General features: G+C 44.3%; 1 protein-coding gene across 2 annotated transcripts in view; it reads right to left on the bottom strand.

The window, feature by feature from the left end:
* Positions 1–16713, bottom strand: part of SNTB1 (syntrophin beta 1) — a 119591-nt gene that overhangs the window by 4010 nt on the left and 98868 nt on the right. The window contains exons 5-7 of one of the 2 annotated variants that reach the window (XM_063419854.1): positions 9247–9443; positions 7561–7751; positions 856–4300 (exon numbers count right to left, since the gene is read on the bottom strand). In XM_063419854.1, coding sequence (XP_063275924.1) covers positions 4208–4300; positions 7561–7751; positions 9247–9443 — 481 coding nt within the window. In that variant the 3' untranslated portion in view covers positions 856–4207. Of the gene's footprint in view, positions 1–855; positions 4301–7560; positions 7752–9246; positions 9444–16713 lie in introns of those variants that run through there. The other variant, XM_063419937.1, reaches the window with a different exon arrangement.

Raw genomic sequence — 16713 nt, 5'->3', positions numbered from 1 at the left:
TTTTCTAAATTTGTTTCTTAATGCCTCATATTTATTTACACAAGCATGGAAATTCTGATGAAGGAAAAAAGAATGAAAAGCGAATCCCATGTGGGAAAAGCAGGTGATCATGTTCAACAGGAGGTTATCATCTTTGTTAAATATTTAAAATGCTTTTCCCCTCATTCTTTTAAATTAAATTTTTCCCCTGGTTAGTGTGGGGGTTCACTTACAGCAAGCAGGCTGAGTTTCTCAAAATTTTGCGAGCATATTATTAATATCTGCTCTTTAAAATCGAAGTCTCCACTGAATTCAAGTGTTCGTAATATACACAGTGTGTGTATATATATAAATATGTAATAAATACTGTAATAATGGTCTCTCTATATAGTAAATAGACTAAGCAAATAGATAGCTGTGAATCTGCCAGTTTGACTTTTATGGAAAATAACAAATTTAGAAATCAGTGGCAGTGTAATGATCTGGAGCACATAATTCCTTTAGGCTCTGATTCTGCTTCTGCTGAAACCAAAGCAGCTCGAATTAACTTTTAAGCGTGGATAGGAGGACACTGAGAATGCTTTTGGGTGAAAATCAGACCAATCTCCTCTTCAAATCAGCTGAGCTTCCCAGTGCAAAGTGCTGGATGGAGTGTGCTGCCATGTCCTGTGGGAGGAGGAAATTCTAACATTCTGCAGAACAAAAACACTTGGTTTGTTATTTGCAAAAATTATTTGCAAAATCTGCAAATTCTGATGGTATTTGTGGTGGTGATCTGCTTGGTAGCATGTCAAGAGACTTGTTCTGATTTCTGAAGTACCTTAAGAGAGATGCTGTTCCATCTGAAGGGCAGGACTATTAGAAACACCAGTAGGATTCCCTGAACACAATCAGATCAGCTTTATTTCTTTTTTTAACAAACACTTTAGATCTCATTTTTCCAATAACATTTTTGCTCCAATATGTATCCCAGTCTTTCTCAAGGTGAAGCTGCTGTACAAACTTTCTGATAAGACCGTTCCATTTATAATCATTATTTTGTGAAAAGAGTGAAACTCTGGAATATCCCTTTTTAGGCTTTCCATGAGGCTGTTCTGTCAAAACTTGGGTCAGACTAAAAGCAAAGGCTTTAATTCCCACAGGTAGCTTTTCTATTTGGGCCACTAAGTTAAGAATTAAATCAAAGGACAAAAAAAAAAATCTCTTTTCCCATAACCATTCATAAGAGAAAGAAGGCACATGTTGGCCTCAGGCCTTGAATGCAGAAGCTTGAGCAGAAATTTCTGCTTTTTCTTAATTTTTTGTAAGTCTTCTGTTACCACCTAGTCCAGTATAAGTGACAGAGGAAGCATTGCAACTTCAGCAGAGATGTCTGAATGACCTGCCCTGAAACATCCCTGTGGCATTTCAGGGTTTTTTTTAATTTTAAGTTTTTAATTCATACCATCAATGCAATTAACAGTTCTCTCAAGTAAGAGAATTCTTAACAGAAGCACTGAAGTTTAAATGTATTTCTCCCAGCCCAAAACCAAAGGACAGCCTTCCAGATAGTTTATCTGGATACAAAGTAAGCTCACCTCACAAAAATCCAATAAATGACTTTATTAAATATATTCTTTTCCTCTAAAATATAAATATTCACTATACTCTTATAAATGTGGAGTAGGTTCATATTTCATTTGTCTATCCCATCCAAATATGAATCAATCCAAAATCTGAAAATGAAGAAATAGATTCTGTAATTATCATTATTTTTTTCTATAAATATATATAATATGAATTTTCTTTGCAAACTGCTTTGTTATTCACTTAGACTTCATATAGTACTGAGCACCTTAGATTACATTTTGTGTCATTTAATTGTTGGCACTAATATAGGAATTTGTAATATTTACAATGCACATACATGTTAGGTATAACATTCCAGTGATTTGTGTTAAAAGGAAGAAGGAAATAGTGCAGTACACTTTACATATGTATTTAACCTACCCCCCAAAATGCAAGTTTTCACTTCAACCTCTGGAACTTTTATAGGAGCCTGTCTCCAAATTTTTAAGTTAAACTTTGGAACAGCAATAAAAATGTCCTGAACTGGTTTTTGAAGACTTCACACAGCCTTGTCCTTGGTAAGGTGACACAAGCTCCTCCTCAGAGTCCTGTCCCCGTGTGTACCAACTGCTCTCAGCTTCTCAGACCTCTCCTAGAAGCTTCCAAGCCCAAGGAGTCCCAAATAACTGCCACAGAAAGTTGTGTGAATGGCAGTGGTCACTAAATGAGAAATGTCCATCTGGAAATTACTGGGAAGTTACAGAACATGTTACCTCCTGCCTTGCTGATTTACACGAGGAATTAATTTTGAAGTGCAAGTACCATGACGATAAAATGAAAGTGCAGAGCTGGGTGGGTCCCTCCCTGCCGTGCCTTTGACTGGTGAGAGGTGCTGGGACTGGGGCTGCTCTTCCAATGGGGCATTGAGCTGTTCTTCAGTGATTATTTTATTTATGAATTCAGCCCATCATCCTTATATTTTAATTGGTTTTGATGGTTAAGACACCTATGGAAATCACCATGTTCTTATGCTGTGAATAGACAGCATGACTTATGCTTAACTCTCAAACTTAGCTTAAAAACAACATGGAACCAAAATGTGTTTTTAATTTTCCTCTTTGCCAGCCAAGTAATGCTAATGTGCCTTCATAGGAATAAAAGAAATGTTGTAATATGAAAACTGAACATCCACAAACACTGAATATATTACTACCTGTACATTACTGTATATTACTTCCTGTCCTTCAAAGTGTGAATTTAGGGCAAAACTCTAAAAGCAGACAAACCCCCACCCCTGTATGAAGCTGTTCTTTTTACAAAGGAAGAACAACAAAAGTGGCATCCCTGTTTTGCTTTTTCCTATTCCTACCAGATTACATGATGCCAGTTTATTACTTGCAGGTGCAAGCTGTGTATATCCTCTCTGATGCTGAAGGTTTAGTGTTCCTGCCTGCTTTTTGCTGCTCAAGAAGCTGTGGATATGGCTGAAACTCAGTGAATCACATATTGAGTCACAACAGTAAGCTGTGGTGCAAAACAGTCACCAGTAAGGTGTGGGCATGGAGATGAACATCTTGTATTACCCCAGCAAGAAATTTGGTCTTGCCAAGTCATGCCCATGGAGCAGTTCCATGTAAGGAGTGCAGCCCTGGCATATGTTTCTCACTGTTGTGGAGCTACTTCAATAAATTTCTCAAAAACCCATAAAATCAAGTCTTCCTCCTCCCTATGTTTGTTCTTCTGTGAAGACCACACAACCAGCCTTGTCTGAGCAAGCTGGGTACTACTCAGCAGGGGTAGGAGGACAGAATCTTAGTATGGCTTTCTACTGGGAAACTGCCATGGAGATATGCTGGCAGAAGCATCATCGTGCCTCAGAATGGATTCAGGTAACTTCTACCTGAGCTGGGGCTCCCAGATAGCTGAAACTCACCAAGCTATTGTGGGAAGTCACTATAAAAATGCATCCTGTGTTCATTAACAAAGGACACTCCTGCCTTTGTCCCCCCACATTCCTATGGCTGGTCCTGCCTTGGCTCTATCACTAGGAAGGTGGGTGATGTGGTTGCTGTTTAATATCTTAATATCTTATCTTAATAAACTGCCCCTGGCAGGGGCCCTCCAGCTGTTATCTGAGCACAGCTGGATTGCTTCAGAGTGTCCAACTGGAAGGTGTGTGTTTGCAGGTTCTGCTGGGTATTCATGCAACAGGTTCTGGCAATGCTCAAAAAGAAAAATCTTCTGGAAGAGGTGCACAGCTTATAACTGAAAGAACCTTTTACTTTCAGGTGATGGGACAATCTTTAGAGGATTTTTCCCCAACCAGTCTTGGCTTACACAACCAACAAGTGCTCTTGCCTGCATAGCCCTTTACTTTATATAGACAAGTACATTGAAATAGGCACAATTTATGATTCTGAAACATTTACATGTATGGTACTACACACTTTTATGGTCTCATATGGGATTTTAAAATCCCGTTATTTACAATGAAATCCCCTGTGTTCCTTGTCATGCCATCTCCTTAGCTGGTCAAAATGAAACCTGGGCATTGGAGGGCTGCAGAAATGACCAATGCCCAGTCCTGAGTCCCAGGCTGGTGTCTGCTGACAGCTGGGACAGGTTGCTGCTGTTCACTGTGGTTACCCCGTCTCTCTTGGAAGAAACAGATGGATCCCTCTTATGCCACCAAGCCCAGTCTTGTGATCTTTGCTGACAGGAAGGAATGAATGATGAAAACAATTGGTTTTGGACAGGAATGAAGGTCCAGTTGCTGAAAGTACAGGAAAAAAAAAATCACACTGAGAATTACAGCTCAAACAAGAAATCATTTACTGAGTACTCAAACTGCTCTCTGGTATTTTGAACAGGCTTCTATTAATAACAACCCTTCTCTACACCATATCATTTTTCCTTTGCATTTAGCTGCAAATATTTGGGTTACTAAAACTAGTAAGTATCTTGGAAACAGGTGAGATTCTGGCCTCTGGCTTTGTATCTACCTGCGTGAGCAGCAGAAAATGGAGTCAGATGGTGCAAGCACTTTTCCAACAGGCTCAACACCATCTTTTTTGGCTGTTTCTGCCTGGGATGGTGGTGGGACTGCTCTGTCTGATGCCCAGTGCATCTGCTGTTGGTGCAGCTGAAGTACTTCAGCTGCTGGTGCTGTTTCTCTGTTCTCACAGCCAGTGTGAGACTGAACTCAGACTCTGCTCTCCATGGTCGTGGTTCAGATGATCTCGCCACACACTTGCTAAGCAAGACAGGCTTGTCAATGTGCAGAGGCCAAACAACAGGGTCACATCAAAACAAATCACGTTTGCCTTCCATGGTGGTGCACTCTGCCCTGCTTCCTCCTTTTTCCAGGCTGCACTGCAATCGAGAAATGCTTGTTAGGCCTTGGCCTTGAAAAGCAGCACCTGGGCTCATCACTTCTTCAGCTTATCAGAAACACCAGTCCTCTCCAGGAGCTACTGCTGTCTAAGCAGCTCTTGTTTTCCTTATGAACAGCCTTGGAAACGATTTTCCTTGCCTGAATTGCACAACATTCCTGTTCTCACACTTTCAAAGAAAGTGCCGACCCAAACTGTGGCCAGAATGAAAGACTGTTACAACTAAAGCCAGGTCTCCTCTGACCCAATAAACAGCTGTCCAAAATGAAACCCTTTGAGCTCTCCTGAACTGCAGCAGGCTGTGCCCAGCACCTCTCTCTGAGCAGGGCCTCTCAGAGCCAGCCAACTCTCAGGGCTGCTGTACCTGGTGCTTGGACAATCACCAAACAACAGTGACTCCTGGGCTGGTACCCTCACTCCTCAAGGCCTGTCCCTTCACCTGTCAGGAGATGCAAAAGCATCCAAACTGATTTTCCCTGACCTCTGAGGGGGATTTTTCACAGGTACCTTGCTTGCACTGACTCTGTCTGTGTGCATGCACCTGTGTATATGCTTTGGCAAATTGGGAGAAATGCTGTTTTCTCAGATGTTTAAGAACCTTAGATATCTCAGTAAGTTAGGCCTGTAAGTGAGGTTAAGTCATAAATTATAAGCTAAGTTAAACCCTGCTGAGTGTTGTTCTTATATTAAATAGCTATGTTCTACTTTGAAGTCATAAATTGGGTTAAATGGTGTTATTCCTCTGCTGAATCATTAAGTTAGCTATAAGTTAAGTGTTGTTCCTTGGTTAAATTGTTAGGTTTAAGGTACAAGTTAAGTTAAAGAACTGTAAAGTCAGAGTGCTGTTAAGTTTTTAGACTATGTTCCTTTCTATCCTTGCCTTCACTATCCTTTTGATACGCACACCTTAGCACACACACACAAGCCCCAGAGATAGTCCCCAGTTCATGTCTGTTTTGATTGCCTAGATTTTGATTGCCTGGTTTTGTTGTTGCTTTGTTTCTTTGGTGTGACTTAACTGTCCTGTAGGCAGCAGAGTGAATCTTGCCAAGGAACTCTGTCATGCTGTTGCTAAATATTAAATCTGGTTTTTGCTGTTACCCTTGCTGGTGATTTTTTAAGCGATCTCAAACACTCGTTCATAACACCTTTCCAGCAGTCATGAATCAACTTCATTGAGCTAGTAAGAAATTCCCTTCAAAAGCCTGACAATCAGCAGTTTGCAGAGTATATGTTAACAAAGATGATGTTTAGAATTAAGCACCCACCATGTTTAGGAACTGCTGAGAAAATCAGGGAGGAAAGACCATGTTTACATTAACAATTAATGGATTTTAACTGCTCTTTGGGACATGCACCTTATTTTTAGGCATTGTGACAGCTTAGAGGCCTACACAGACAGTTTGCACAACATCTGTAGCTTTTTTTTTCAGCAACTGCAGGTTCAAAAACACCTAAAATATAGCTTGTTGTCATAACAGGAGGTCCTTGTGTGTACACTGGAATTAATAAGGTCTCATTCTTAAGTTTTCACCCTCAATCATTTAAAAAGGTGAAATGGATACATACAAAAATTTTATCATCTGGCTATTTACAGTTTGTTTCTTAAATATGGCAATTTTTCCATCTCTCTTTGTATGGTTTTACAATTTTAACTGTCTTTTTAGTTTATCTCCCTCTAAAGCCTGATGATCATGCTGTGCTAGAAAGCACAGTGTATAAATAATCATACTGGAACCTGGCACTGGCCAAATGTTAGAATGGAACAATGTGGGGAATGGATCTGTAGAGAATTCTCAGAGCCTGACAGAAGGCTCACATAGGATGTATCTGTCTTGGGTTATGTAACCAAAAAAAGTGTGTATTCTATTTCATCTGTTGAACTCAGCTGGGGAGATGTGTGGTGGGGGAGTTGGTTTGTTTGTTTTGTTGTTTTGTTTTTTGTTTTGCTTGTGTTTTTTGTGGTTTTTTTTTTTTTTCCCTTTATCTCTTGTAACTCCAGGGGAGAGGGGAGTGGATGCCTTCTGTTAATGGGCCAGCTGTTAAAACCAGGGGAGCAATGTTCCTTATCTTTTCTAAACCAAGACAGTATCTGTATGCAAACTCTGAGATAAAAAATGCTGACTTAGAAATGCAATGGAATAGGACAGACATTGTTGAGATAGAAATTGAACTAGAAACAAGTTTCAAATGATGGTCTTGCAAATAGACTAGATAGTTAGGAGAAATAGAACTATGAAAGATTCATTGTAGTAGGACCCACGAGGGGTAATTTTAGATAATTAGCTTTAAGGCATTAACAACATTGTGTGGCAAAAGCTGATAGGCCAAGAAACGCTTATAATGTATTGTAATTAAGAAACAGTTCAGCTTCTAATTGTGATGACATGTATTGTAACATCTGCACTGTTTCACCCTTCACATGAGACTAAAAATAGAATGAAAGTTTTTAAAATGCTTCTCAGGAGCCCCATCTCTAGGTCAAAATCCAACAGAACAGAGTGGAATAAAGTATTTCAGCTGGAAGGAGCCTACAGTACTCATCCAGTCCAACTTCCATTAGTGCTTGTCCACCCCCATAGCCTGTAGGACAACCAAAAAGATGGCAACGCATGTTGCCTTTGCTAAAAGCAGTACTTACAATTTCTCCGTCTTTTTCTCCAAAGTCTAAATAAAGCATCCTTATCCCATCATCCGAGGACATTTTTAGTTTTTCGTAGGGGTATTGTGCAATTATCTTGGTGAAGGCACCATCTTGTGGTTCAGTTGTAAGGGAGAATCCATGTTCATAATGGATGGTCAAGCGGCACTCCTGGCTTTTGTATGTGCAAGCTGGAGAAGAAAGCAAAATTTAGTCTCTCACATACTTCAAAGCAGTTCTTCATGTTGCATCATACATCTGCATACTGACAAAAAACAGTGTACTGAAGTTTAGGAAGGCTCAGACTGGTGTTTCCTCCTTCCAAACATTGACAAAGTCACAACTACTCTTCTTGCATCTGACAGATACAGCCAAAATCAATAAACACGGCACACCGTGCATGAGAAAATTAGGAGCTGTAAAGGGTTTCCCTAAAGTATTTTGACAAAGATGAAGACGCTCCTGAGTCCTCATTAGCGTCGTGGTAATTGAAAAGGGGCCCAGATAATTGTATATAATAGCTACTGCAGCAGAAAGTCTGCATCTTCCCCTCTGCTCTGAAACAGAGGCCATGAGCCAAATTAAAGAATGAAGAGTTTTGGAGTTCACATCTCAAATTCACTATTCCATCACTTTCTTGGAACAATTCTACCAAGAAAGATGCTTGGTAGTGGGATAAAAGTTTTGTGATAAAAGAAGGGGCTGATGCCCTTCTTCTTTTGGAAAGAATGGCATCTGTGTTACAGTACCAAGGAGATGAAGCTGTTCTCAAGCTGGTTCCTGCTCTCTGGCTGGTTTGCATATCAGAGGCCCTCCCAGAGCATCCCTATGGGGGCTGGGGCCTGGCAGCAGCCATGTGGCTCTACCTGAGCTTTGAGAAACAAGAACTGCCCTTTGGCAGGATTTGTGTTTTGGCTCCTGCTCTCACATTTTTAGGAAATGAGTGAAGATGAAATTCAACATTCCCAGCCAGTTGTAGGGCTAGCAGGGGAAGGACTGCAAAGCCTGGGGGCACTGAAGAGAAAGGCCTGGCCTCAAGGCCCAGAGCCACCCCAGGCTTGCAGCTACCTGGCCAAACAAGGCATCACTCCAGAGCATCTGCAGCCAAGTGCTTTTATTCCAATCGATTTTGCATGTACAGGAGCGCTGAGAAGTGACACCCTGATGTTGAGGGAAGGAAATTACTGCCTATGAAAATGTGGTTATTAGACTGGTTTGTGGTTTTTTACTCTGCTCTACTGTGTAGAGCTGGATGAATAAATGACCAATTCATCCTTGTGAATGTGCCAGTTCTCTCTGCCTCCTCTCTTTGCAGGAGAAACTCCTGCTAGGCTCGCAGGAGTCTGCTGAATCTCAGAAAAATGCTCTTTCTGTGGGTTTCTGGACAAACCTCTGACAATCACTCCTCTGTGACATGCAGGCCTACATGGCTGACTACAGACTTGTTTCTGAAACAACATGCTGAAAACAAACCCCAAATTCAGCATGACAATGAGTGTGTCACTGGACACAGGTACCACAGCAGCTGGGACTGGCTCAGAACCTGACAGTATTTTAAACAAGTAGAATCCTAACCATACACAGTTTTTAAATAAATCACCTCCAGCAGAAGGAACCTGAACTGCCACGAGTGTCATGGGAAGGGTGTGGAGGTGTGGAAATGGTGGCACTGCAGGTGTTACTCACATGTGGTGATTTCTGTGATGAGCTCTGCAGAATTGTGGCAGCCCTGCACCACACTCCTGGTCCACAAGGAGAGATCTCGACTGGTCTCAGTCCTGAACAGATGAGTTTCAATCCCTTGTCTTGTACCGGTACGGGTTGCAAAAGACAAATCCACCCCTGACTTCGGTGAGCCTTTTCCTGGGCCAGAATGAACCAACCTGCAATTGGATTTGGAAACACATCAGGAATTCTGACAACCGTGCACTGCAACAAAATCTGCACCTGAGCACAGCTCTGCCCTGCACATTCCTAACACACGTGGTTGGGAGCATGAGAACTCGCATCTCCCCCATACTCTCTTGTGAGAGTGAAGGTCCAAGGCAGCGAGCACAGGAGCAGCTGGACACACAGGTGATGGCATAGATGCCCCAAAATTACCTAATGAATTGTACAAAACATCCCTTTAGATGAAGAACTGAGAGAAGTCCTTGAGCGGTCTGTGGTGATGGAATCTGGTCCACAGATACAAGTGCTACTCAGTGAGGCAGCTGAACCCAGCTTCCATGGTGAAGCAGCATTTGCTCTAAAGCTTAAACATCTGCCATCAAATTCAATGATAAATACTGTTGAATAAAGTATGAAGCTCTGTAAGATATGTAGATGCCAAAGTACTGTCTTGTACTTACTTTTCCCATAGAGAACCTGTAAAATGCAAAATGTTGCAGCTACTTGTAATCTGAAATTCTCTCACATTTGTCTGCAATTAACATTTTTTTGCCCAGCATCAACAGTTGATCTCCTGTGGCCAGGAAAGGTTTGTTCATCTGGGCAAACAAAAATCGCAGGGAATATTTTTGAGTGAGAAAATCAATACCTCATAAAAATGAATTCTTCCTTAAATCTGCCCTTTTATGTTGGGTTTTGGTTTTTTTTTCCCTCTAGAAGTATGGACAGTCAACACAGAATTCACTCAGGGACACAACACTGATTCATCTGAAAAGAATAATCCAGGGGAGATCATCACTCTTTGAGATTCAGAGACCAAACCTCAGAGGCAAACACAAAATGAAATTTGTCTGAAAAGCTTATTTCTGTCTTGTGCCTTCTGCCTTTCTTTCTATAGGCAAACAATATACTTCTTAAGAGTCTATAAAGTATGTGGCATGGTAGTAGGACACTTGTGCTAAAGGATAAAACATTAAACTAATCTACTGAATACTAATTTACCCTCAAATGATTGTTTTGCATCATCAAGAATAGTTGCCTGTTAGCTGACACTGTATGGGTATGCCACCAGACAGTGATGTTTAGGTAGAAAAGAAAAAAAGCAGAAAGGAAAGAAAAAGCACAACTTTAGTTTTTCAATTATTGAAACACCAGCCACAGGGCATCTCAAATTTTCCCCAATTCCCTGACAGTCTGTGCTGACATTTGGGGTGCACATTGTGGCAAACAGATGTACTCCTCTTTCATACCCCACTAGAAGGTTTGTTCATGCTCAAGTTCATGGAAACTTTCTTTGGAGCATTCCCATTGATTTTATGGTCCTAAGAGCTTCTGGGAATCGAGACAGAATATCCTGCTCAGAGATATCCTGCCCTATCTGGGCAGGACACAAAGGGCTGTTTTCCCTCTAGAAAGGCTGAGTTAATGCCCCACTCAGCTTTGATGCTCAGGGCCTCCTCTCTGTACTATAGGCAGATTTTGCAGCTGGGGACTGTGTGGCAAACAAACAGCCCAAAAATTTTAATTCCCTTTCATTTGGTGTAAGAGGGCGCAAACTCTAAGAGGAAGCTACATCTTGATAATTAAAGCAGGAATCGGGGAACTGAAATCTCCAGTGATATCTGCCACTGTCTGTCCCTGGCTGGTCACCCAGGCACAGCCACTGCTCTCATGCTGCCTTCAGCTACTGGGCTGTGGAAAAGCAGCCTGGAAAATCACATCAAGTTTGTCATTAGAAATAAAACCATTCCACCTTTTTCCTGGATCATCTCCTTTATGCAGTGCTCATCAGCTGTACTAAAAATCATTTTCCATTACTTATTTTACTGAATACATAACAAACAGATGGTTCCAATGTTTGATTTCCTTCCAAAACACACAGCACCACCACCCACTCCCCCACACCTTCATGCTGTATCCATAGTACTGTACTATAGGTTTTTTCAGCATATGGATAGAATGAAGATGTACTTTAGAAATAAAGTATGTGAACACATCCAACATGAACATTGATTCTTGCCTGCCTTTTCTTATTATCTCCTTATTATCAAAAAACTGGCCTCACTATTTAGAAATGCTTTTCCATCAAGCAACTCCAGATCTTGCTTTGGTAAGTCACGCACTTGAACATGAACTAGACGAACACGCAGGACATTTGACAGTATTTATGTACCAGCTGTCAGTACTGATGAATCTGAGTACAGGTCAAAGGATTCCCATGCTTTAATAAAGTTGCATAGAAGATGTTTTATCCCAAAGACCACAGAGATACCTTAAAAGGCAAAAAATAGCCTTAGAAACCTCACAGAAGGCTTCCTCTCCTGCCTCCCATCACCCTGACTGCAGGGGAGGGCGTGTGTGTGGTGTGTGCTGCAGCCCGGAGCCGAAGAAGCACCCGGGCCCGGCTCTGGTAATATTCACCGAGGCCCTTGAAGGCTCCGTGGGGGTTTCCGGGGGGTCACTGAGCACAGGAGCCCGAAGCCGAGCCCGAGCTGCGGAGGCTCCCGCGGCGGCTCCCGCGGCACAGGCGGAGCCGCGAGGGGGCAGGAGCGGGCCGGGCACGGCGGGGCCCGCACGGCGCGCACCCAACGCGGCCCTGAGCACCAACCCTGAGCTCCAACCCTGAGCACCAACCCTGAGCTCCAACCCTGAGCACCAACCCTGAGCACCAACCCTGAGCTCCAACCCTGAGCACCAACCCTGAGCACCAACCCTGGGCACCAACCCTGAGCTCCAACCCTGAGCACCAACCCTGAGCACCAACCCTGAGCACGAACCCTGAGCACGAACCCTGAGCTCCAACCCTGAGCACGAACCCTGAGCACCAACCCTGAGCACGAACCCTGAGCACGAACCCTGAGCACCAACCCTGAGCACCAACCCTGAGCTCCAACCCTGAGCACGAACCCTGAGCACCAACCCTGAGCACCAACCCTGAGCACGAACCCTGAGCACGAACCCTGAGCTCCAACCCTGAGCACGAACCCTGAGCACCAACCCTGAGCACCAACCCTGAGCACCAACCCTGAGCACCAACCCTGAGCACCAACCCTGAGCTCCAACCCTGAGCTCCAACCCTGAGCACCAACCCTGAGCTCCAACCCTGAGCACCAACCCTGAGCTCCAACCCTGAGCACGAACCCTGAGCTCCAACCCTGAGCATGAACCCTGGGCACCAACCCTGGGCACCAACCCTGAGCACGAACCCTGAGCACCAACCCTGAGCAACAACCCTGAGCTCCAACCCTGAGCACGAACCCTGGGCACCAACCCTGGGCACCAACCCTGAGCACGAACCCTGAGCACCAACCCTGAGCAACAACCCTGAGCACCAACCCTGAGCTCCAACCCTGAGCACCAACCCTGAGCACCAACCCTGAGCACGAACCCTGAGCACGAACCCTGGGCACCAACCCTGAGCACGAACCCTGAGCACGAACCCTGAGCACGAACCCTGAGCACCAACCCTGAGCACCAACCCTGAGCACCAACCCTGAGCACGAACCCTGAGCACCAACCCTGAGCACCAACCCTGAGCACCAACCCTGGGCACCAACCCTGGGCACCAACCCTGAGCACCAAACCTGAGCACGAACCCTGAGCACCAACCCTGAGCACGAACCCTGAGCACCAACCCTGAGCACCAACCCTGAGCACCAACCCTGAGCACCAACCCTGAGCACCAACCCTGGGCACCAACCCTGAGCACCAAACCTGAGCTCCAACCCTGAGCACCAACCCTGGGCACCAACCCTGAGCACGAACCCTGAGCACCAACCCTGAGCACCAACCCTGGGCACCAACCCTGAGCACCAACCCTGAGCACCAACCCTGAGCACCAACCCTGAACACGAACCCTGGGCACCAACCCTGAGCTCCAACCCTGAGCACCAACCCTGAGCACGAACCCTGAGCACCAACCCTGAGCACCAACCCTGAGCTCCAACCCTGAGCATCAACCCTGGGCACGAACCCTGAGCACAAACCCTGAGCACGAACCCTGAGCACCAACCCTGAGCTCCAACCCTGAACACCAACCCTGAGCACCAACCCTGAGCACCAACCCTGGGCACCAACTCTGAGCACCAACCCTGAGCATCAACCCTGAGCACGAACCCTGAGCATCAACCCTGAGCTCCAACCCTGAGCACCAACCCTGAGCACCAACCCTGAACACGAACCCTGGGCACGAACCCTGAGCGCCAACTCTGAGCTCCAACCCTGAGCTCCAACCCTGGGCACCAAGCCTGAGCACCAACCCTGAGCACCAACCCTGGGCGCTCTCGGGAGCCAGGGAGACAGTCCCATCTCCTCTCATTTCTCCCCGTCTCTCTATATTTTGGGGACCTTTTAAACCTCATTCTTTGCAAATGCGTGATAGCAAGATGGGTATGGTCTAACACAAAGTGCTGGTGCAGGGTGAGATGCACTGGGACCTGCGTCTCATCCTGATGCTATGGGAAGAGTTTCAACAATTCTGCTGTCTTTTCATCTGGGTGTTATATTCAGTGATAGTAGTAAAAAATCACAGAAACAGGGCTGGAATGGTTGTCAGGAGGTCACACAGCACAGCCAGATCTAATGGTCTCTTCAGAAAGGACACTAAACCAGCACTGAAATTCAAAGGAAGCCTTCAGCTGCTCACTTGAGATTTAGCTCAGAAGAGACCGTGTACAAGTGCATCAACACTCGTGCAGCTCTGCTGGTTAGAACACCACTGCCACCTGACCTTTCCTACAGCACCCTGACCTAGCATTTGAAGCCTGCCCTGGAATGCCTGTACTCCTTGGAAACCTGTGCACGGAGGCACCCACAGCCCCCCTCACTTGTACAGCACCTCATACCCCTTCTTGGAGCTCTCAGGGCACCCTGTGCTCTCTGCCTGTCCCTCTGCCCGCTTGCCCAGATGACTAATCAGTGCCCAAACTCCTTCCCCATTTTTCCATGTCATTAGCTATCAAACTGCTTTAATACTTTCTGGTTACAGACCTTGGCTGTACACAAAAGCTTCTTACCTGATCTTTAATCAGAGCCCAACATGGGCTGCTTTTTTTTTTTTTTTTTTCCCCTTCTTTTCATATCTGGCTATGATAGATAATGGAATTTGATTGCAAACATAGAAGATCTAATTACTTAAGCCCCATTCCCATGCTAGAGGGAGGCACTGTTATTCAGGCATAAGGAAACACTGAAACAGAGATTATGACAAAAAGGTCCTTGGAGTCAGGGCTGTGTGCCAGCTGCCATGCCTCCCTGTGCAGAGATTTAAAGGAGCAACTTAAATCTGACTCCGTTTTGAGCTATTATTTATATTCCATGCAAAGACTGACTAGAATATACTTTTAGGTCTTAATGACATCCATAGGTTGTAGGCAAACTTATCAATAAACAAGAAGGGCATACTGAAATTTTGCTGTTACCGGAGTGTGAGAAGATTGTAATCCTTCTACCACTTTCCAATTTTCTCTGCTCATTATGTCTTGGGTAGATTAAGCATGACTCTGTACAGTATCTGGCACTGGAGTTTTCCAGTTTCAGCAGCTTTTCAAATATGCATTAGCTAAGCAAAATTGTTTTCCCAAGGACTCATAAAAATCTGAAAGATGGGAGCAGCTAAGATTACAACATGTGCTCTGCAAACTTTCCAGGTGAAAAGTTCTAAATTGCACTGATCAATGCACAGAGGGGATTAAAAAACTTGTCACGAGGAGGGGAATCACTGACCGAGAATGAACACAGCAGTCAATACCAACAGAAAACTGTACTTTTTTTGCTATAACCATACTCACTGTGGCAGATCATAAAAGCAGGAACCTGCAGGGTTATAATCAAAATCCAAAATAGGAGGTGTAATGATTTACAGAATCTGATATAGGGAATTTATGGAATCTGTGGTATATGTGTGTACGTTTATTTATCACATTGTGACTCCATTCTGAATGCCAAATTCTGCTGTCTTTTTATCTGGGTGTTATATTCAGTGACAGTAGCAAAAAATCACAGAAATAGGGCTGGAATGGTTGTCAGGAGGTCACCCAGCACATCCCCTTTCACAGGCCAGGGCTAAGTGTGCTGTGTCACCCATCCTTCAGTGTCCCCAGTGATGAGGACTGCATACCTTACCTGGGACTGCATCCCAGAGAATCTAAACCAGTACCTCACCAATTCCCTGCCACAAGTGCAGTCAACAATGTCGTGTTGTGTTCAGGAGGGATCTAGAAAAGATACTCCCCTGTCCTCCTTGTGTCTTATCTTCATATCTGAAAACTGTTCACATGTTTTCCGTGGACTTCTCTAGATTAAGTTACTACGGTTTCTTAAGTATTCCCCTTCTGATAGTGTTTCTATGTTACATATTTGCATTGCTTTCTTCTAGACCTTCCACAGTTAACTGGCATCTTTTTGGAAGTGTGATGTGTCTCATGAACGTGGAGTATCACCTGAGGCTTTACTCATTCTCTGTCGTTAGATGTGATTACTACATCTGTACAAAATGCAACACTTCTGCTATAACCCAAGATGATTGTCTTCCTTTTCCCCTCTCAAAAACACACCACCTTAGATTCAAGCTATTTTATCATAGTGCTCAGGTGCTTCCTGACAGAGGAACTACTTTGTTGCTCATACTCCACCCCAGACAGCAGAGGTGATTATTCCCCAGCCCTGAACTTTGCACCTGTCCTTTCTGAATGGCACCCTGGCTTCATTACCATCCTGGCTTGCTTTCTTCCCAGTCTGCAAAGACCCTCCAGCAGCCTGACACATGTGCTGTGCAACTTCTCATTCCCCCCAAGCATGAAGACCAACGTTTTTCCACTCAGAAGGTATCCCATTGGACAAGGAGATCACCATCCCCACCCAAGGCAAGTCTGTCTGCCTTGTTACCTCTTGAGAAAAAATAATAAAGTAACAGGCCCTAAGATGTGGACTTAGATTGTTTGATGCAGTAAATTGGCCTCACTGATGATGGGAGCTGGTGATACTCAGCCAGGAGTTGTTTTTACACATGACGATGTGGCCAGGAAGGGGCAGGGTGCACTACAAGATACCCAGACACTTTAAGGAGGATTTGAGCTCATGTAAAAATGAAACCCTGAAAAAAAAGGGGAGGAAATGCATCACCTTCTGCTGGAGTGCTATTGCTTCTCAAACTCTAAGGCGTAGTCACACATCTGGACACAGGCTGCAATACTTTACCCAGCTTTCACTGGGACTTGCCACCTGGAATTGTCAACATCCAGCACCATACCATGCACATACTAC

Source organism: Prinia subflava, chromosome 1 (genome assembly GCF_021018805.1).
Source record: "Prinia subflava isolate CZ2003 ecotype Zambia chromosome 1, Cam_Psub_1.2, whole genome shotgun sequence".
NCBI classification, from domain to species: domain Eukaryota; kingdom Metazoa; phylum Chordata; class Aves; order Passeriformes; family Cisticolidae; genus Prinia; species Prinia subflava.
The sequence above is the reverse complement of the archived record's forward strand: the minus strand, read 5'-3'. Positions and strand labels throughout refer to the sequence as shown.